The 21,917-nt window shown below is 39.7% G+C and overlaps 1 protein-coding gene across 2 annotated transcripts in view; it reads right to left on the bottom strand.

The window, feature by feature from the left end:
• Positions 1–7,790: 7,790 nt before the first annotated feature.
• mtnr1aa (melatonin receptor 1A a) overlaps positions 7,791–21,917 on the bottom strand; it is a 58,956-nt gene continuing 44,829 nt past the window's right edge. For both annotated transcript variants that reach the window (XM_031735463.2, XM_039613074.1), the window contains one exon: positions 7,791–9,509. In XM_031735463.2, coding sequence (XP_031591323.1) covers positions 8,641–9,509 — 869 coding nt within the window. In that variant the 3' untranslated portion in view covers positions 7,791–8,640. The remainder of the gene's footprint in view (positions 9,510–21,917) is intronic.

Raw genomic sequence — 21,917 nt, forward strand, 5'->3', positions numbered from 1 at the left:
GTGGTTAGCACCATCACCTCAGAGCAAGAAGGGCCTGAGCGTGAATCCACTGGCCATCTGGAGGGCTTCTGTGTGGAGTTTGTATGTTCTCCCTGTGTTCTCCCTGCCTCCTCCCACAGCCCAAAAACATGCACATCAGGTTAGTTGGTGTAAAAATGTTGTGCATAAAAAACCCCAGCTATATCTATGATGCAAATTTATGCAAAAGAAGTACTTCACTATGCCAAGAATGTCTGATTAATCCTTGCATTGTTTGTTGAAAAGCTCTTTCGCTTCATCTGTACAGTCACAAAACAATCCATCTGTCCATTTTCTTAACCACTTCTCCAACCAAGATAAGTGGCCCAAATAATCAGCTAGCACTGAGAATAACACAAACAGCAACCAGCTGAGGATGCTGCTGAAGAGCTGTTTAGAAATGACAAGATATCCAGAATGTTTTGTTTTTGTGGTAACCCTGAGAAAACAAATGAAGTCAAACAAAGCAGAAGCGAATCAGGAAAGCATCTTTATTAATTTGGCAACACATTTACTAAAGAAATAAAAAATACTGCAAAACACAGGCCACTACCAAAACAAGCTGCATACACATAATCACATATTTAAGTGGCAAATAACACAGAATAAAGTATGTTTTCTTAATTTTGCCTGCACTCTTTCGTCTGTTTGCATGTGTTTTCTGAAACTGGTCTCAGTGCTTTCATAATCATAAAGAGTACAGTAGGTAGGGAAGGACTGCATCTTGTGTTTAATGTCCGTCGCAACAATATGCAACAACTTCACAATTTAATTTTATGGAAGAAAAAACTTCATGTGAAAGAGGCTGGCTCAAACTGCTGAAAGCCTGTGCTGGAAAGTGTTCCACTACATTAGTACTACAAAGTGATGAAGAACAGAAGGAACATATGCATCACCATTATGGCCAAGATGCATAATGCTTGTCTTTCGTGTTTTTTTTTCCCCTAGGATTTCAGGAAAAAAAAGAGAAGCTGATGTCCACATTATGTTACAGGTTCTGACATCTTCTCCAGCATGCATCCCAACTTTCTGTTATTATTCTCGGTTCATCCCCCCCCTCTCTCTCTCTTCGCTCTGATGAGGTCCATATCATTCTTGTGCTCGAGCAGAAACCAGAGCTGACATGCCCTTCTGGGAAATGGGGTAAAAGGTATGTGAAAATGACTTCCATTAGTGGATGAAAGCCGGGAGATCTGAGAAAAAAACTGAGAGAAAATGAGTGAATGAAGCAAGAAACAGAGTGGAATATGAAGCGAAAGGGCTTCCTTATAGTTTTTCAAAGAAGACAAACGCCTTTTAAGTGGGTCATTGTAATGCTGCTCGACATATTTAACTCTTTGCCAATGTTGGAGGACTGATGCATGGTCATGGTCATGTTTTGTAGAACTTTTGTGACACTTTTGCATGAAGTTTTTGCATCATCCAAGGCCCTCTAACAGCCTTTTCTTACAACATGGCATTGTCATGGCAGTTTATGCAAGTCAGAATCAGGTGTGATCTACATAACCATCATCATCATTATCATCATCTTCATATGGCAATGATGATCACAGCGAATATATGTCTGTAGGTTTGTTCCCAGACTCCTCCTGGAAAATTGGTTTAAATCTTGCTGAACCTTAGCCTAGAAACTACCTAAGGTACCAAGATTTGTAACATTTATATTGTGACTGATTAAAATATTTATTTCAAATAAAAAGTATAAAAAGTTTCTATTTATTTATATATAGTAATCATGTGACTGAGGCCAGTTTGTGAGCGGGTGTGGAGACCCATTCCTTTGAGGAAAAGTATTGCCTTAAATTGCTGATGATGACATGAGCCATACCACATACAGGATGGGGCTGTTGCCAAGTTACCCATTCCTATTGCATTTCTATATTCCATATTGTTAGTAATTCAATGTTTTCTTTAAAATTCTCAACTGTGCCGTACCAAGTTTAATGGAGGTTTTTGCTAGTAATGATAATAATAATGATCCTTGGTTCAAATCCTGGCTGACTGGAGCCTTTCTGTGTTTGGAGACTGCATGTTTTTTGTGCTTGCATGGATTTCTCCCACAGTCCAAAGATGTGCTTGTTTGATTAACTGGTGTTGTGTTGTGAGTGTGGATGTCTGTCTGGCACATGGCGAGAGACGGGGTACAATCTGGGCAGGCCGCCTGTGTGTCGCAGGTTAACGCAGGGCTATTCCCACTAACATTGACACCTACAGGCAATGTAGAATCACCAAATAACCTAATCCTACTGACTGCATGTCTTTGGACCTTCTTGCTGTAAGGCAACAGTGCTAACCACCGTGCCAACAGATTGCTTGTGAAAATTATTATTATTTATTTTTAAGCTGTAATTTTGTAAAGTAATGCAATATAATTGAGTATAAGGCCAAAAAGGTGTATATGACGTAGAAGCAACGATGTACCATACAGTGTTATTATCTCATAAGCTGTGGAATTACCAGAATGCAGAGTGGATTGTTTTTATATACCAGGCTTCAGCAGCAGCTCCACAGAATATTCAGGCCACAGAGAAAAAGAAGCAAAAGCAGAAGAACTAAATGTACACGTGCAATCCAAACATTCTGCTACTCCTCTGATGAACAGAAATAACAATACCTGATTAAAAATAAGTTTGATGCTCCGTTGAAGGTCATCTCCTCGTGGACCTCTGGAGCTCTACCAATGCTGCTGCTATTTTTAGCTGTGTTGAAGTCCTGTTCTGACCACTTGCATGTGTGCATCTACAGTTTCACTGAGCAAACATCCACTTCTGTGTTATTGGGTTCTCTTCATTGGCTCCCTGCTTAATCCTGGATTGGATTTAAAGTCAGATACAATGTCCTTAATTATCAGGCCCCAACATATCTTAACCACCTTATAGCACCATTTTATCCTAGTAGAGAACAATACTCGCAGAGTGCAGGGTTAAAGTTTGACTCCAATTCTATTTTTGGAGAGTCTGCAGCTATCAGCTCCCACTCTTGCTGAACCAGCAACCAGTCTGGGTTCAAGGAACAGTCACCCTCTGGTTCTGCTGGAGGGCTCCTGTGAAAAGAGAGTCCTCAATCTTCAATCTGACTGCCAATAGGTTGATCATAGCGCAGGGATGTCAAACTCATTTTACATCATAGGCCAGACACAACCCACTTTGATCTTAGGCCAAACTTTCTAAAAGAAAAAAAGTTGAACTACAAAAGTATATATTGTAGGTAGTGGGGAAAAACCCAACTTTCTGTCATCTAATTGTTGATTTACCGCTGAATTACTTTGGTGTAGGATGAATAGACATGGGGGAGGTCTTTATCAAAAGGAAAGGTTATAAACCTTATAAAGTCAAAGTTATAAACGAAAATACAGTAAAGTCAAAAGTTTATGCCTTCCTTCACATTTTCCAATGCGATCCAGTGGGCTGTATTGAAATCTCGCCTGGCCCCTGGGCCTTGTGTTTGACACCCCTGGCATCGATCAGGGAATCGTCTAATATTTGAGGCTTTTTTTCATTGAATTTCTCAGTATTTTTTGTATTATTGGTTTTTAACTCAAAATAAGCACCTCAAAGCAACTTTGATTTGGTGATATAAAACTGTAATTCAATTTAAGTTAAATTGACCAAACTTTCATGTCAAAGACCATGATTGTTGATGACTTCTGGTTCTGGGTGTCCATCTGCAATCCAGCGACCAAATAGCGCCTGCAGGCTCTACTACAGACAGCACCTAAGCCTGAGGATGCTGCATCGGGTCATGAGTGTGACCAGCGCCACGCTTCCTTTTTATATACATGAATGCTTTTTTTATTAGCTGTTTTTAACCTTCACAGAGTTGTGCACCTTAAATACGGGGGCAGACTGTCAGTGCAGAGTTCTAATATAACATCTTGAGGTAAAGGTAAAAGTTCAGTGCAAAGAAATCCTCAGCTGTGACACACGACATTGTGCCATCATGAACATGCTCACAGTAGATTAAAACTGCCCAAGTTTTTGGCCACACTAACAACCTTTACTTACCCATATACACAACTCCACAAAGCCACATTTAGCTTATTGCAACTTTGCCCTACAGACAAAAATGAAATCCAATCTTTGCAGTTTTGACTGAGTGAAGGAGACTGAGTGTGCACATTTCTCCAAATGTTTCCTAAAAACATAAATCCTTTGGACACTTTTAGAAGTGCCAAGCAGTAGATGATAAAGAGTCAAATATTCTGCTGTTTGAAAAAAAGACATTTTAAACAATAAATCCACTGAAGTAACAAAACAATGAAAAGAAAGGAAAAACATTCATTTCCCTTACCTGCTTTCCTGGAGCCTCCAACTAATATAGCATCCACTCTTCATCAAATATCTCATGTGCTGGTTTCCCTGCATAGCTTACAAACCTTTGAAATGTTTAGACAAGCCTTTTTTATACAGAGCCTACTGGTGCCGCGCTTGGACGTGACTCGTCCGTAAACTTTAAATGCTCCTTTTGGTGGATTTGCTAGTCTGCCAGGGATCATTGTTTTATGAATGTCTTACTTCATCTGAGGCTGCCCCTGAGACCGTGAAGCAACAGCATACCATAACATTTCCACCACCGTGCCTCACAGTGTGAAGTTCTTTTCTAGTCTTTGGTCTGAATCAAACTGTTTCTGTGGCCGAACGGGTCTGTCCAGAGCACGTTCTTCTAAAAGTCCAAGTCTTTGCTTATATGTTCGTTTGTAAACTGTCATTTTGCTCTCTGGACTGTGACAGCTTTTGACAGGAATGCCACTTTGGCACACACAGCTGCAAGAGCTACCTGCTGGTGATATAACAAATCTGTGATTGTTGTCGATTTCTGCTCTTGGTGTGAATAATACTAGAATACACAGCTGTTTGAAATTTAAGCCACTTGTATATGATTAAATTTACAAAGGAGGGATTTATTTCTGCAGAATTTGGAGAGCTCTTCAACATAATAACCAAACCTTTCAATAACAAGGAAAATACAGGACTTCGGGTTTTAGAGGCTTTAGGTTGCACCCTTCAGTCTGTATGGAGGGTCTAATTATTGGGATTGAGACTTACTGACCAGTAGCAGTGGGTTGGGCCCCTCTTTTTCCTTCAAAACTGCTTAAATTCTTTGTGGCACAGATTCAGTAAAGTGTAGTAAACATTCCTCACAGATTTTGATCCATGTCAACAGGATAGCAATGCACAGTTGCTGGAAATTTGTCAGTTGTAAATCCACAATGCAAACCTCTTGTTCCACCGCATCCTAAAGGTGCTCTGTTGGATCAAGATCTGGTGACTGTGGAGGCCATTTGAGTACAGTGAACTCATTGTCATGTTCAAGAAACCAGTTCGAGATGATTTGAGCTTTTTTGACATGGTTTGTTATTCTGCTTGAAGCAGTCACCATCAGAAAATGGATACACTTTGGTCCTAAAAAGATGAACATGGTCAGCAACAATACTCATGCAAGATGTGGCGTTTAAATGATTCAGTCGGTACAAAGAGGCCCAAAGTGCGCCAAGAAAATATCCCCCACACCATTACACCACCAGCAGCCCGAACCACTGATACAAGGAAGGTTAGAGTCATGCTTTTGTGTTGTCTATGCCAAATTCTAACCCAACCATCCAAAATTCCCAGCAGAAATCAAAACTCATCAGTCCAGGCAGCATTTTTCTAATCTTTTGTTATCCAGTTTACATTAGCCTGTATGCCAATTTCCTATTCTTAGCTGTCCAAAGTGGCAACTGGTGCAGCCTTCTACCGTTGTAGGGTATCTCCAGGTTTGATGTTCAGAGATGCTCTTCTGCATACCTTGGTTGCAGGAAGTTGCCGTCCCATCAGCTTGAAGCAGCTGCCATTGCCTTCTGACAGTTCTCAGAGAACTGCCACTCACAAGATATTTTTTCTTCCTCAGATCATTTTCTAAACCCCAGAGATGGTTGTGGTATTTAAATGATACTCAGCTGGTACTAAGGGGCCCGAAATGTGCCAATAACATCCCCCCCACACCTTTTCCCCAAATGCCAGCGTGAACCATTGACACAAATTCCGTCTCTACCATCCAAATGTGAGAAATTGAGACTCATCAAGACTTTGTATTTCATTTTTGTCCATTTTTCCCTCAGTTTCCTGCTCTTAGCTGACAGGAATGGCACCTATTGTGCTCTTCAGCTGCTGTTGCTCATTTACTTTAAGGTTCAACATCTTATGGGTTCAGAAATCCTCTTCTGCATACCTAAATCAATTTTCTTCTCCATTCTGAAGCTTTGAACTTCAGCAGGTTGTCTTGACATGTCTAAATGCACTGAGTTGCTACCATGTGAATAGCTAATTAGGTAAATATGTTAATGAGCAGTTAAACAACTGTACCTAAGAACTGGTGCCAGCAAGTGTCACACCACATTGCTTATATTATCTTGAAGCTCAATAAATGTAGGTTTATTTGCTTTTTTTCCCATCAAATGTCCCTTTGCATTTTGTTTTGTTGAATTTTATTTGTTGAGTATCTTACATACTTTTAGGCTGTTTTAAATGTTTGCTCATCCAAGTATATCAAACAAGTCAACAGTTTACCTGGGATGTTGGGATATTTCTTTACAAGGCTTAACTATTATTTTGTTTTAATCACACTTACAACAGTAAACATTTTTGGAAAACCGGTTTGACTTTCAACGTTTTTTCAAGGTGGGCTTGAATCCAGATGTGCAGAGACTGACATTTAGAACATATGTTGGTTTTTTGGGGTTTTTTGGTGTATTTTTGGATGAACTGTTTTCTCTCTAATTTGATTTATTCTCTTTTGTTCCTGTCTTTTTTAAGATACATGTTCAGTGTATTCATATTTTTTCCCCAAACAACATCAATTTGCAGTGATTTACATTTTTTTTTTCCATCTAAAGTTTGGACAGACCGCGAACTTTGTGTGCTTTGTTTGAGCTTTCCATGGCCTCGCCATAGTAAACACCACATTTTATGGCCTTTTTTTGGACATTGAATCAGTAAATAAAGACAAGCCTAAATCAGTGACATGAAACACCTGACTTTCCTCTTCCATTTTATTGCATCCTTTGCTATAAAAATCACTGGCCTCAGATTACTGTATGACTCTGTTTGGGGGCAGTGTAAATCCCTGGGATTTTTACATTTGCTCATCCCCAACCCATTCATTCCTTCCTACCGCACACAGCTCTTGGGATTAAACGGATTGAGAAGGGGGCAGGGAGTCCTGTGGGTGCTGGCTCTTTTAGCTCTTGCTTTGAGGATGATGGTCAGCTGCTGTTATGTAAGCCAAGTGGATTTCAAATGCATGGTTGGGCCACTCTCCTCTGCGGTGCATTATTTCTTTGTGCTCCACTAACCGGGTAGCCCACGCACACTATGCAACACGCATGCAAGTGCTGATGCATAGTAGCCTAAACTGTCCCTGCCTCTTACGCATTGCAGAATTCTTCACATTGTGAAGGGCACAAGTGCCTACCAACAATTTTCATATGTTCACCTTGAAATTTGTTTGCAGACAGAACCTTATGTACTTATGCGTTTAACCGCCACTCATATCAGTCAGACAATGCAGAAGAAACTAGGCACTTGTTATATAACCTTGCCATATCATATCCATTGGATGCTTTTACAGGTAATGATGACTGTGTTCCACTGTGTGTGAAATCCCATTACCCAGGCAGATTTGTAGCAGAGCTGTCACACTGGCAAAAAAAAAAAAATATGAATAGAGGACAAACCAAACAACATCATTTACAGGCCAATGCAGTGTCCTGAAACAAACTGGTCTGGGCAAAATTCATTTGAGAGTTTATTAGGCCCACCAGGCTAAGACTGCAGCAAATGAAGTTACTGTTTATAGCCATTTATAACTGTAAAGGAAAGAAGAAAACACCCCCAATAAACCAGAATTGTAGTAAAACCAGCATCTATAAGTACACTGAACACAGGGCTAATGCAAAAACTCCGTCAATATCAGATTTTATTTTGCATATGAATAATTTCCGATATCCATGCATACAGTATAATGAGCGCACAATGTGGTAGAGACAGAGAGAGAGAGCGAGAGATATTGTCTTTACTAAAGAATATATTCCACCTAATGTAATGGACGGTACTGTAGGTTACACTAACACAGCAGCAAGCCACACTGCTTGCACTCAGTTAGTGTTACAGTGTCACGAATGAGGTTATTGAAATTGGTTAACTCCATTTACAAACTTGCGAGTATCTTTTCAACCAAGCTTTGTAGAAATCTTATTTTAGTGGCCTCATAAAATGTTCTTTTTATTCTTTTGAAACCGGAACCTGATATATTGTATATTTACATGGCATTTCATACAAAATAAATACTTATATATTTAATGATACATTTATATCATCATTGTAAACATGAAAACAAAACAGACATCATATATTGTTTTGTACTACAGGGACTGCGGAGTCAAACAAATGTGTTCGATAAGAGACAAAGATATTACGCACCCCTGTTCTTGCTGTGATTGTTCAGAGATCAGATAGCACCGTATGAGTCCCGACAGAAGCTGTTTGTGGTTTATATTTGGTATTTTTCTTACTCAGCTTTTTTTCCTTTTCTTTCTCATACTCTCAGTAACCGCCTACTGGTTTTATGTCTCTGAGTTCTGTTTCAGACAGAGTCCACTTTGACCTGGTTGTTGTTGGTCATGAGTGGTGACGGTTTACTCTTGAGCCGCTCCCCTGCGTCATTCGAGCTGTCCTGGAAGAAGATGCGAGCCGTGCACACTGACACTACAATACGCTTGTACTCGCGCCGGAAGTTCTGGTTCAGCACGCCATACACAATGGCATTAAGGCAGCTGTTGAAGTAGGCCATGAAGTAGCTGGCCACGAACAACCACTCAGGGATGAGGGGAATCACAACCTCCGGTTTGATCGCTACAGCCAGTCCGATGAAGTTTAGCGGTGCCCAGCACACGGCAAAGAGCACAAACACCACAAACATGGTAACAAAGTTCCTAACGTCATGTGGCGTCAGCTTGGGTCGATTGTCTGGCTTGACCCGTCTCCTTACCTGTATGACCAATATCCAAATGCGCAGGTAGCAGTAGGTGACAATCATGATGGGTAAAATGAAGTGGAAGAAGACCACGGCGATGGTGTACGCGGAGCTGGCCGACTGAACAAATGTGCAGGAATAAACCCGCGGGTCGTACTGAAGCGAGCCCACAAACAGGTTGGGCACGATGGCAACAACAGTCAGCGCCCAGATTAACAACACATAGCAGACGGAGTTTTTGTCGCTGTACAGTTTATCGTATTTGAGGCTGTGGCAGATGTAACAGTATCGGTTGATGGCGATACCGGTGATGTTGAAGATGGAGCCAATGACGCTGACACCCATGAGGAAGCCGCTGATTTGGCAGTGGACGTAACCCAAGTTCCAGCCATTGTGGAAGATGGACGTGAGGACCAGAGGGTATGGGTAGATGGCCACCACAAGGTCTGCCACTGCCAGGCTCACCACAAAGATGTTCCCTATTGAAAACACAAACAGCAGAGACATGGATGACCAACTGAGAACAGACTGAACATTCAATTAATTCAACATTCAATTGCTTTAACATATTTACTTTTCCCCACCTTTCTGGGAGCCTCTTTACTTATTATGAAGAAAGATAATGAGTACAGAACAAATATGACGGCATGAAAACCGCATCATTAATAAAGTATTTGTGATGTCACCCCTGTGGTCTTTGGATTAGATCATTTAAGACATGGATAAAGCTCTGCTGCTAATTCCCATCTTTCCCCTGAGTCAGAATCTTTTAAATTGAGCAAGAACACAGAATTACAATTTGATTATTTCACATTACGAGTATAAATATCACTGAGAAGATCTTCTATGTGATCATCTGACTCAAGATGCAAGGCTCCTCATTTCTTACAGCATTAAAGGCAAAGTGGAAATGACAATCCTTTTGAAAATCTGAGCCCATACCGTGCTCGCTAAGATAGCTGGCCATAATTAAAATAGATGTAATCAAATGTGCTAAAACAAAGAAGAAAACCCCCCACTAACACAATACTTTAATTTGTTTCTCTTGCAATTTTGTAACTTAAGCCGGAGGAAAAGTGCCTCAAGGCTGGATGTTGAGAGGGAATGCAGCTGCACTTTGGTATTGTATGCGTGCGTATGCACATGTGCGCTTGTGTGAATGCATAAACACATTTGGTAGTTTCCCTCGACGATTTGGCATGTGTGAACATCAGCGTACATTCAGCTGTTCTTTTGATGTTGGTGAATAATGAAGGACGGGGAGGTCCCTCTTGCTAAATAATGCATATTTCTAATTGTCAGGAAGGACTCCACAGTGCGCATGGAAGGTAAGCATGATCTAAAGTGGGGATTATAAAGATACAGTCTGCAGGAAACACCAAGCCACCAAAGGATCAAGTCTGTCCCACTGGATGGCTTTGAGAGTGTCAAAATTGCAAATAATAAGGGCATAATTTTGCATCAGGAAGAATTGTGGAAGTTGGTATGATGATGTTGCCATGAGAGTGGTTATCTAAAATGTCTCATTCTGTGGAGGCCTGAACAGTCAATTGCGCTGTAACTTAAGAAAACACCAGTAAAACACCAATGGTATGAATTTAAAAATCCCAGGTGACCTCCTTCTCAAGTACTGCATTCACAAACTTAGATGCCCACGCCGCCCGCCTGGTGAGGTGACAACAATATCAGTCTTTGACAGCTAAGGGGTGAAAAAACAGCAAAGTGAATAAAACACAGCGGAAGGAGAAAAAAATAATATCTCCCAAAACACAACGGAAGTGTATTTTGGGAGACGTTAACGTGACAGAACAGCTGTGAGAGGACTGCACAGGAAGACACTCTTAAAACAAGGAGGAGTCATCGCTTTTGTGAGGGAGAGAAAGATACTAGGTAATTATATGAATCACATGATTCATATAACACTGTAGATACATGTTTGCTATTAGCTATGCAGCTGTTAAGTTGTGACTTCTGCAGCTGTTCCATCACGTTATTGTCTCCCTAAAAATCCTCTTTTGTGAGATCTTTCTCCTCATTCTGTTGAGCTGTATATCATTTCTATTGTGTTTTGTGTGCTTTTGAAGCATTTTTCTATTTGCTAGTGGTTCTTTTGTAAGGTGCAGTGTATTTGACATATCAGGGCCACATACAGTATATATCTTAGTTTCGGAGCATCTGTGGTTCCAGTGGTAGAGAGGGTCATCTATGAATCGAAATGTGGGTGGATCGAGCCCCACTTCATACACAGAATTGTATTACCAGAGTTCTGAAGGATGCTGGGCACAATACTGAACCCCAAGATGCCCCTGATACATTCATCAGAGAGTGTGTGTGTGAGATAAAACAAAAAAGATACAGATAAAATCACTGTATGTGTGATTGGGTGAATGAGAATTAATACAAAGTGCTTTGAGTGCTCAAAATTAACTATAAAGTGGTGCCAGCCCATTTCCTATTACCATAGGAAAGTTGTATGGCAAGTCAGTACCGATGGCCTGTCATACCACACCAAGGTAAAGTGTTAGAACCCAGCAGTAATAAAAGGAAGGGAAATATTTGGAGGTGTATATGGCCCATGGACTAAAGTAAGTTTGACACCCCTGATCAGCAGACTGGGTAGTAATCAACGGGATGCAAATGTTTTCTTTGCCCCAGAACTGACGGGAAAATTATATACCCTGTTAAAGAGGGACACACTTTCGCACAATGACAGCTGACAGAAAATTACTGTAATTCTCAGCCTCTTTCCAATGATGAGCAAAAGAGACAAAAGCATAAATATCTGATCACACCTTGCAGGAACACACTCACTTGTGTGTGCAGACACACACCTCTGGATTTTGGCTTGAACCCTGTGTGATGACGATGTTGGAGGACCCTAAGATCAAGCCACGCGTCATTCTCCCTAGCTTTCACTCGTCTCAGTGGAATGCGTTCCGCATATGAACGTAGGACGAGCCCAGATTTGCAGATGTATTGACAGCTTGTCACAGCTAAGGTGCATCATATATATCACTGCAATCACTGCAGTGCACAAAACAATTAAATGTTTGCACGGACATTTGTGCAGCCAGTTTCAGACACACTCCCTAAACCTGTAGACAGACCTGTCAGTCTCACCTAAGCATTAGAAGCACATTGGTGCTCAGTGGCACTGTTATCTCCGATAAACCACGCTATTCTACTGCCAGGAATCACATGTGGCTATTAATTAAGTTTTGTCCTTTTGTATTTCTCATTGGGCTGCCCTCTATACAGAATTAAATGCACCTGCTGTTGTCACAGGATCCCATGGCTGAAAGAGAGCTTTACTATATATGTATGCGTGTGTGGTGTGCTTTTTGTTCATCTATCTTTGTGAGGACCTTGAGAAAAAAGTTTTTTTCTTTTTTCCCCCCGAGGCACCTGTAGACTTTCGTGTAGTATTTTTCTGTACATGTGTAACAACATGGGTGAGTGTGGTGAGCAATATACAAATAATTCATGATTAAAACCCTCCATATTGTACATTTAAGTAATCAAACAGTCCACCAGAGAAAATGTGTTTACCATTATTGGAAGGTCTGGTTAGACTGTTTTACAGAGTGACAAATATAGATTATCACAGTGATGAAATTAAATCCATCTGACTGGGTTTTTTTTTTGTTTTTTAACAGTGACAACTAATTTGCTTCGTACACAGTTGTGAACAAACGGCCCCACAACATCTTCCCTGTGTACACAGACTTGTATTACCAGAGTTTTGACCTGTTCAACGAGTTAAAGAAGTATTTTGAACCAATTTCATGGTAACACACGCAACTTTTTTTGTTGAGAAGTTGCCACAAAAAAGTACAAATAAACAGCTATCACAAATACGAGCAGTGGTCAGGGTTTTGGCACAAGTAGCTAAAATTGTTGAAGTCTAATTCAGCTAAAAATTGACTTACAGAAATGTAGAATCAATCACGTAATGTTTTATAGAGTCCAGATTTGTATTATTATTAAACTTTATTGTGTTATATTGTCTAGTGTATCTATTGTTTTGTCTCTTTCATATGGTTCAACAGCATTTCACATTTTACTTCATCCGCTAAACCAATAAAAAAGGTCATGCAAAACAAACAGCACTTTAATTGCATTTTTTATATGTTTGTCACACTTAATGGTTTCAGATCATCAAACAAATTTAAATATGAGACAAAGATAACAGAAGTAAACACAAAATCCAGTTTCTAAATGAAAGTGTTTATTACTAAACCTTCATGGCCCTATCTGAAAAAAATGGTTTCCTCTTTACACTTAACACATCCAGCACTCACTATTATTATCAGCAGTCATGTTTATGTGATAAATATATGTCCAATATTCACCCTCCCCTTAGCCATGTTTCAGCCTCCACCCACTCCTCAGGGAAATATGTGCCTTTTTAGCAGCTTAATGCTTCATAGTGCTCACCAGCTGGCAGCTAACTTTGTCTGTCTACCTCTTAGTGCCGGACAGGATAGCATCCAAATAACACCGAGTGTTAAACTGAACAGAATCAGAACAGAAAGATGAAAAAAAACAGAGTGAGATTGTAATTTTGTGGGTTGACTAAAAAGTGACCCCTTTCACTTTATTAAAAAAACCAGAACAACAAACAAAACACTTGATCAGTTCATATTTATTCTACTGCCTTGAAGTACAAACACATGAATGTGTGTCACAGCTAGCACTGGGTGTGTGTGTGTGTGTGTGTGTGTGTGTGTGTGTGTGTGTGTGTGTGTGTGTGTGTGTGTGTGTGTGTGTGTGTGTGTGTGTGTGTGTGTGTGTAGGAAAGGGTGCAGTTAGTAAAACTGTATGTACTACCAAATGAAAACATGTTTCCACGTTCAGAGAAAGTGTCAAGACAACGTGCTAACCGTCAACTTTAGTGGCCTCCTCTCTCTTCTACGGCTATTCTTTACTGTAACAACCCTGTTACAGGGTTTTAAAGTCAAGTCACTCAGTATTAACAGCCTTGACCTTGACAAGGTGAAATGCTTACAGGCAGGTGGCTCTTTTGGCTGTTGGACTCTCTCACTCACTGACTCTGTCACTGTGACTAGTCCTGTGATTGACGCATCACTCTGAGTTTTCATTTGGCTCGAGGAGAGATATGGCCTGGTGCTGTGTCCCTTTTCCATTTCTGCAATCCCACACTTTAAACCAGTTTCTATTAGGACTTAGGCACAAGTGAAGCCCATCTGAGCATTTTTTTTTTTTTTGCCAATGTAGCTTGCAATGAATTTTGGCACAGTCTGCTAAGCTGAGAAGATACACAGTTCATTTAATGTCAGCTTGACTTTTCCCACCTTTTACGGTGTTGCAGCATAATCTCAGAAACGAATATGTTGATTTTTGAACTGTTCCCCAGACATGGCATACCATCTAAATTACTTTTTCAATAATCTAAGTCAATGCTAATTTTCGTAGTAATGACTCCCTTACCCTGAAACATCTGAATTTGGATTTTATCCAATTTTTCTGAGCAGTTAGTTTAGTTCAGTCAGGCTGAATGCGAAGTGTTTATTTTCCAAAGGGATTGAAGAGCTGGATTCTAATGGGTCATACAAGGGCGGTCACTTTTTTCTCCTGAAGCCATTGCAGTGATATGAAAGATTTACCCTCCTATCAGCTCAAATTATCCATCCTAGTTGACGTTATTAATTCAAACAGGCCTCAAACCTTAGACTCATTATAACTATGTACTAATCAGTATGTGGATTGTTTACCCTAATCAGCTACTAGGGCATTACAGTGGGTCCTACCACACAATGATGAACTCTCTGGCAGACACCAACATAAACTCTGGCCAAGTCAGAGGGAAGACCAATTACACGGTTATTGCCCATAATTGGGCATTAGCACTGAATTAAGTCTAAGCCAAGAACTCATCAACTTTTAATCAACTGGACTTTTTCACAAGCATCACTTCTCTTGAGTGAGCTGACTCTGTGTCCCGTCTGCTAGCGAACAGCACAACATAAGGCTTCATATTTGGGTGCTTGTAGACGCTGTGTAAAATTCTAATTAAAAGTTTTATATAATAGAACATTGAAAACATACCAGTTGTTTAAACTGGGCTAAATGTTTTCAGTTTGTGAAAGTTCTGGACTGCAGGCAGGCCAGTTCAGCACCTGGACTCGTCTGCTATGAAGCCATGTTATTGTAATTTCATGACATGTAATTTCATACTTTGATTCTACTGACCTTAGTTTTTGCCTCAGTCTTTCTTAAATGAGCTTCGCCCCAGAAGAAATGGTTGGGTTTCTGGATCATGTTCATAAAAGAGCTTTAACTAGCATTTGAGGAAGGCTCAGCGATCTGTGTTCACAGACATCGATTTCTGGAAGTGTTCCTGAGCACACGCAGTGATTTTCATTACAGAGTTATGTCTGTTTGTAATGCACTGCTGCCTGAGGGCCTGAACATCACAGTCGTTCACTATTGATTTCTGGCCTGGTAGGTTGCACACAGAGATTTCTCCTGACTATTCAGAGAATTTGCCCATCTTTGATGATATGTAATGTAGATGATGAGATATTCACAGTCTTCACAACTGTACACTGAAGAAAATTATTCTGAAACTGTTTCACAATTTGTAGTTTTTCCCCCCAAAACTTTACTCCTGAGAAACTTCGCCTCTCCAAGATGCTGTTTTTATATCCAGTCATGTGACTGACCTGTTGCCAGTGAACCAAATAAGCTGCGAAATGTTCCTCCAGCTGTTTATTTGTAGTAGCAGTTACTTTACCGGCCTGTTGCAATGTTTTTGAGATTTGTTGCTGCCAACAAATTCAAAATGCAAATAGTCTTAATGAAACAGTAAAAATCCCATTTTAAACACTAGACATGTTTTCTACATTTTATTTTCAATTAAATATCTGTTTAAGAAAATTGTGTTTTTATTTACATTTTATACATTTTTTTTTTTTTTTATTGGGGTTTTATTCAGAGAGCAGGGGCCTGTTTTCAGCATTAAAACTGCTTTGTTCCAATAGAACACTGTGTTACCTAAGGCATGTTTGTTATATAAAAAGGCTTACTGATCAGTAGAATACCCTTTTACCATTATGCTAGAAAGCTAAAAACTGTTATGCAAATGAAAGAAGCAATAAATTTGGCTGTCTTAATAATGATAACAAATAAAACAGCAGCTTGTTTTCCCTCTGTTTGGAGCTTGTTTGCCCATCTTTATCTTCAACTAAAAGAAAAACATTTTAGTATTCAACAAAGAGAGCAATGAATAACAGACCAAAAGAAGAATTAACTTTAGCCCTATAATAACATGATGGAAGAAGACTGAATTTTTGTTAATTAAAGTGACATTTCTCTCCAGATTTTTTTCCTCTGGCCTGAAGTTTTATTTATCCATCTAAATTGTTTAGGAAGGAGCTGCTCAGCATTGAAGACATCAGTCACAGAGATGTCTGCCTTTTTCCTGATCCAGAAGTTTCTCGAGAAAACCACGAGCAGTGTCATTCATATATTCAGAAATCATGATCAAGTTACTATAAACATAAAAAAAATCCACAAACCTTGTTTTGAGTAACTTCATCTAGTATTTCATTTCTAAGCATTAAAGGACCTTCAGCTGAGCTGTAATGTTAGCTACATAGCTGTCATAAAAAACTCACTAAAACAATCTAGATGGAGAAATAGCTTTAGACCTAGAAAATCAGGGCTCCACATAAGAAGAAAAATGTGTAAATTTAGTTTGGAGGTGAGTTTCCACTTTAAACATGTCATGCACTATTGCCATAGATAGTTATGTGCTTCTTTGTCATACATACTACAGCCATGGTCACTACAAGCCATGTCCCAGTTACAGGTTTTGCTATAGAGTGCAGCGACTTTACTCCCATAAGAGCCTCCTTATAAAATAATGTGTATGTGCTGAAGGTCAGCAGCAGGGGGAGTCGGTCTGAATATGCAAGCTGTATATTATGTGTCACTCTGTCCAAACTGCACAACCAAACCAGGCATTTCAATGACTGATGTTGTAACTGAGGTCAGAATAAATGAGCTGAGAATCATAACTTATTTGTTAATGTATCATGTTAGTATAGAAATATGCATATATTTTATGTAAACCACATATAAATATAAACACATCTTGTACTATGAATTTCAATTATAAATGACTGTATTTTCACGACAGTGCAACGTGTGAAAGATTTTTTATTTGTATAACAAAGTAGTTTTTCCTGACCAACAAAATACACAAAAGATTTCAATCTCACAAAAAGTGCGAAAACAGGAATGGCAGTTCCTGAGAACACGGGGCAGCACAGTGTATGATGTATTTTTATTTGGCTGAAAACTGAGTCCGGTTTAGTGCAGCCTCACTTAGTTCTTAATAATGTGCATCTCCCAGCAGACAAACTTAATACTTCTGTAGTAGAAATAAAAAGCAATTATGAAACAGTGGCAAAAGGGGTAATAAACTCTTCATTTCACACTCGGTGACCACAGAATCTCCACAGCGATACAAAAGCTTATTTGTAGTGTTACGTAAATACATCTCGCCACATTGAGATTTTTAAGAGTGAAAAAGGCTCCAGTTACACTTATCCATTTGTGCAACAATGTAACTAACACAGCAGGCAAAATGGTATGAGATAAGGACTGTGATTATCTCAAAGTATAACAGCACAAATACCCATTCGACTTGCAGAGTCAGATTAGTATGTGCACTGCAGCACTGTGTAGATTACACGCAGTATTGCGCAGTAATAGAATACCTGCAACAGGCTGTTACAGCTGGTTAGCTCAGAGTTATTCAGTTAATCAACTCTTTGATGCAAATTTGTTTAAATGATTTTCACAGCTCCAAGAAAAAAAAGGCTTGTATAGATATCTACAAATTAGACATTGCATTAAAAACACACACAGGCAGGGACAGTATCTAAAGGAATCCAACTCATATTGAGACTCATTTGATACATGCATCCCAACTTGTAACAATAAAGCAAATCAATTATCTCATATTTACAAATTGTTAATGACAGACACATCAAGTAAACACCTTACGTGTTACAGGTCAGTGGGAAATGAGAGCATGTTACTAATATACAACTATACACTTGGACATCCAAACACTAGGATGTTACAGGGGGGTTGGGAGCCAGCCATGAAAAGAATTGACTGGAAAGTAAAAATGAGGTTCTTCAGGGCTCCTCCAAAGACAAGCATTGTTAAAAATATGGGTAATAACAATTGCTGATCATAGCCACATGCCCTGGAAATGCAAACATTATAAAACTGCAAACTTTACCATATATATGTGCTATATTTTACATGTTTTATTTATGATTGCAAGAAAAACTGATTACCATTAACTGGGTGAAGCCTAACTCTCCTACAATAGCTCAGTGGTTACAAAAGTTAAACATGTTGAAACGATGGACAACATGACTGCTGTCTTACATCTTAAACTGCCTCTGTTTATAATAGGATGGACACCTGCTATGATCTACCTGGATAAAGATGTAGTTTGATGTATTTTGCAAACATCTGTAATAACAGGTTTGTTAGTTCATCTGTATGTAGCAAACCTATATGTTGAATAAAACCATAAATTTGACTTGGTTTTTAGTTTCTGTCCTCTCTTTGTTTGCTCTTTTCTCCTTTTTTGCCCCTTTTTGTTTTGTATTGTTAAAAATGCCTACTGTTGTTACTAGCAATTAAGTTCAGTAAAAAAGAAGAACAATGCATTTGAGCACTTCTCTGATCTCTTGATGATTAAAAAACCTGAAGTGAAGTGCCGGCTGACGTCAGATCAGCTGGTTGCTAGTTTTTTAAAGAAATGCAGCTCACAAAAACAATCGACATTTATAAGAATCTAAATGAGAGGTCAACGAAAAAAATTGTGCCATCATCCTTTAGTCTACTTTAGGTAATACTGTGTGAAAAACGTATTCGTACAATAAATACGTGTGAGGGTGTTGAAGTGGCACAGAGGTGGGGTGGTGGCACTGTTGGCTCACAGCAAGAATGTGGGGGACTTGTGTGCGGAGTCTGCATGTTCTTCAATTCAAAGTATGCCAAACACTTACTTTTAGCACAATTATGGAATATGGTACAATGCAAATTAACGAGAATGCATTCTGTAACCTGTAGTGAAATAGCCAATCCCAATGCTGGATTGCTAGCTCTTATATAAAGATGATACCTAGATGAAAGAAAGGACCCCATGTGTTTTGTTGTGTGCGCGTGTACATGTGTGTTAGCTTAAAACTTCTTGCATCTATCACTACGGCAGGGTAAAAAAAGAAATGGATTATCATGGTACTCTGTCCTGGCAGATTTAGAGTGGCAGCTCCTGGGTTTGCTGGCAGAAATGTGACGAAATGCACACAAAAACAACAACTTTGATGTTGGAAAATTACTTGAATTGCATTACAAATAACGCAAGAGGAAAAAGATGTTGAAAAAAAAAACTGTAGAAACAGAGAAGAGATGGAGGCCCTCCTCTAAAGAAGCAGAGTAATTATGTCTCAGGGTCACTATTGGATTTGTGAATATTGTATTTATGAATGAAGCCGCTGACAGCCGTGGATGATGAGACTCGCAGCCGTTTTAATCCCCTCGCATCTCTTACAATGCTATTTCAAGACTCTAGGATTGGTTCAGAAACACACAAAAAAGCAAAGCGCATTAATAATGAAATAGATAAGACAAAACAGTCAGTAGTCCATCAGTTGTCTTCTCCTTTGCTGTGATAAAGTATTTGCTTTCAGCTGCTGTGAGAAAAGTAGAAAAAAAGAAGCCCTTTTGACATGGTTTTTAGGTAGAAGAGGTTTATTCCTACCCTGGTGTGGCAAAGGAAAGAAGGGATTTGCAAAGTGACCTCAAGTGCCCTCGCTGCTAAAGGAGTACCAAACAGAAAGTGCAGAGTGGAAAGCAGCGTGATGCACTGCCAACCTGATTTCTGTTTTGCATCCAGCACCAGGGCTGTTTTTATAAAGCAGTAGCCTGAGGATTATTTTTAAATGTCAGAATAAAAGTGTTAATCACTGCAGTTAACACTGACACACAGGCAGTGCAAGTTCAAAAATTTCCTCAATGACCATGGCAACACATTTTTCCTTGGTTTTATCAGACTGTTTTTAATTCAAGGTTATTTCCTGACTCACGGCATTCGAGAATGTTTATCTTAGCTTTCCCACAGGGTAGGAAATTCCTTAGCGATATTCTCGAGTAAGTAGACAATGTCCTTTGTCCAGGAAAAATTTAAAACAGCAGACCTTTCTTCCTCTCTCGACAGCAACACATAATACATGTCAATGTTTTTTTGTCTTTTGCTGTTTTTAAGGAATGATTGATGAGTTCCCTTTCTCCCGTGGCACAATTAGGATGTCCGCTCGGTCTCAGTGGTGCGATGCGGCTTAAGTGACACTTTAGCAACATCGCAGATCTAGTGAGAACTGCCCAATCAACTCAAAACCTCAAACATCTAACTAAGCAGTCTCAATCTCAAATTGCTGGGCCTCTTTCCCACAGCGACCACTACAATTTTGAGGCTCATGTGTTGTGAAAATACCTGTCTGCCACACTTACTTTCCCTGTTCAGGGAGCAGAGATGACAAAACACCACGGGTGGTGTCACACTGGATGTCAGCCAGGGCCCCACAGCTGGTGGCCTGACACAGCCTGACAGGTCCAGTCACGTCTTCCAGATAAAGCCTCCAAGACAAGTTGTCCAATGTCATGTTGTCAATCTGATTACATAGTCTTCATGTGTCATGAACTAGTGGCAAATCCAGAATATAAAAAAAAATTAACCTGTTTGCCAGACTGGGCATGAAAATGAACTAAATTTGCAACACTTGTATCTGTGTGAACCAACATGCTGTCATCCTTAGTCACAGATGTGCTAGTATTTATTATTCCACAACTATGATCTTGATGAATATCAGGTCACTGTGAACAAGATACTGTACTTGGAAAACCCCCCAAGGAGCTGTAGGTTGGGTGGACCATGTGGCCACAGCTCTTGTAGCTTCTGGTGCTGCTAAGATTTACAGTAGTCCAGCTGCTCCCTAGTGAGCAAGACTTTTAGATACAACATCATATCTGTATTTGGTTGACTTTTCATCCCACAATTCCAAAAAGAAAACAAAGTAGGGCAATGTTAGAGTAGCTTACAGAAGATCATTTTTCAGACACTTCCAGTGTGACTGAAATCCCTTTTAACCTAATTAATACAAATTTAAACTTGGTGACATCTCGATTGCTACATTTCTTATAAATTCAGGTTCTTTACAAAGGCAAAACAAAGATAGTGTCATGTAGTGAGGGGCGAGTGGCAGGCAGGAAGTGGACCTGGAATGCAGGACTCAATAGACAGAAATTAAACTCAAAACTACAGTGACAGAAGTCACACACACATAAAGTAAAAAATGCAACACTGAACAGAAGGAGACGCAGACAATATGTACACAAGAGGTTGATTAAGTGGAGACACATGGGCACACAGCTGAACTAAATCATAACTAATGTGAATGGGCAAGCAGAAACGAACATTACACACACAAAACACAGGACTATCAAAATAAAACAGGAAATAACACACGCACACACACACTGAGGCTCAGACACGTGAACGTGGCATTGGGACTGGGGCTAAACAGACATGGAGACTTGAGAGACTGGGGAGACAAAGGGATGAAAGTCAAGGAGATGAACATGGAAACAGGAAGGGAGAAAACAACAGGACAGGACAACAAACATACTCACGGAGACAGAACACAGACAGACCAGACAGACACGGGGACATGATGGGGAGAAAGGAGGTAAACAAACACGGCAAAACTAATGACAGGATACCGATACAAGACAGAGACAGACTGGACACGACGGGAAACAAAGATGAAACTAGA

Source organism: Oreochromis aureus, linkage group 6, assembly GCF_013358895.1.
Source record: "Oreochromis aureus strain Israel breed Guangdong linkage group 6, ZZ_aureus, whole genome shotgun sequence".
NCBI lineage: Eukaryota > Metazoa > Chordata > Actinopteri > Cichliformes > Cichlidae > Oreochromis > Oreochromis aureus.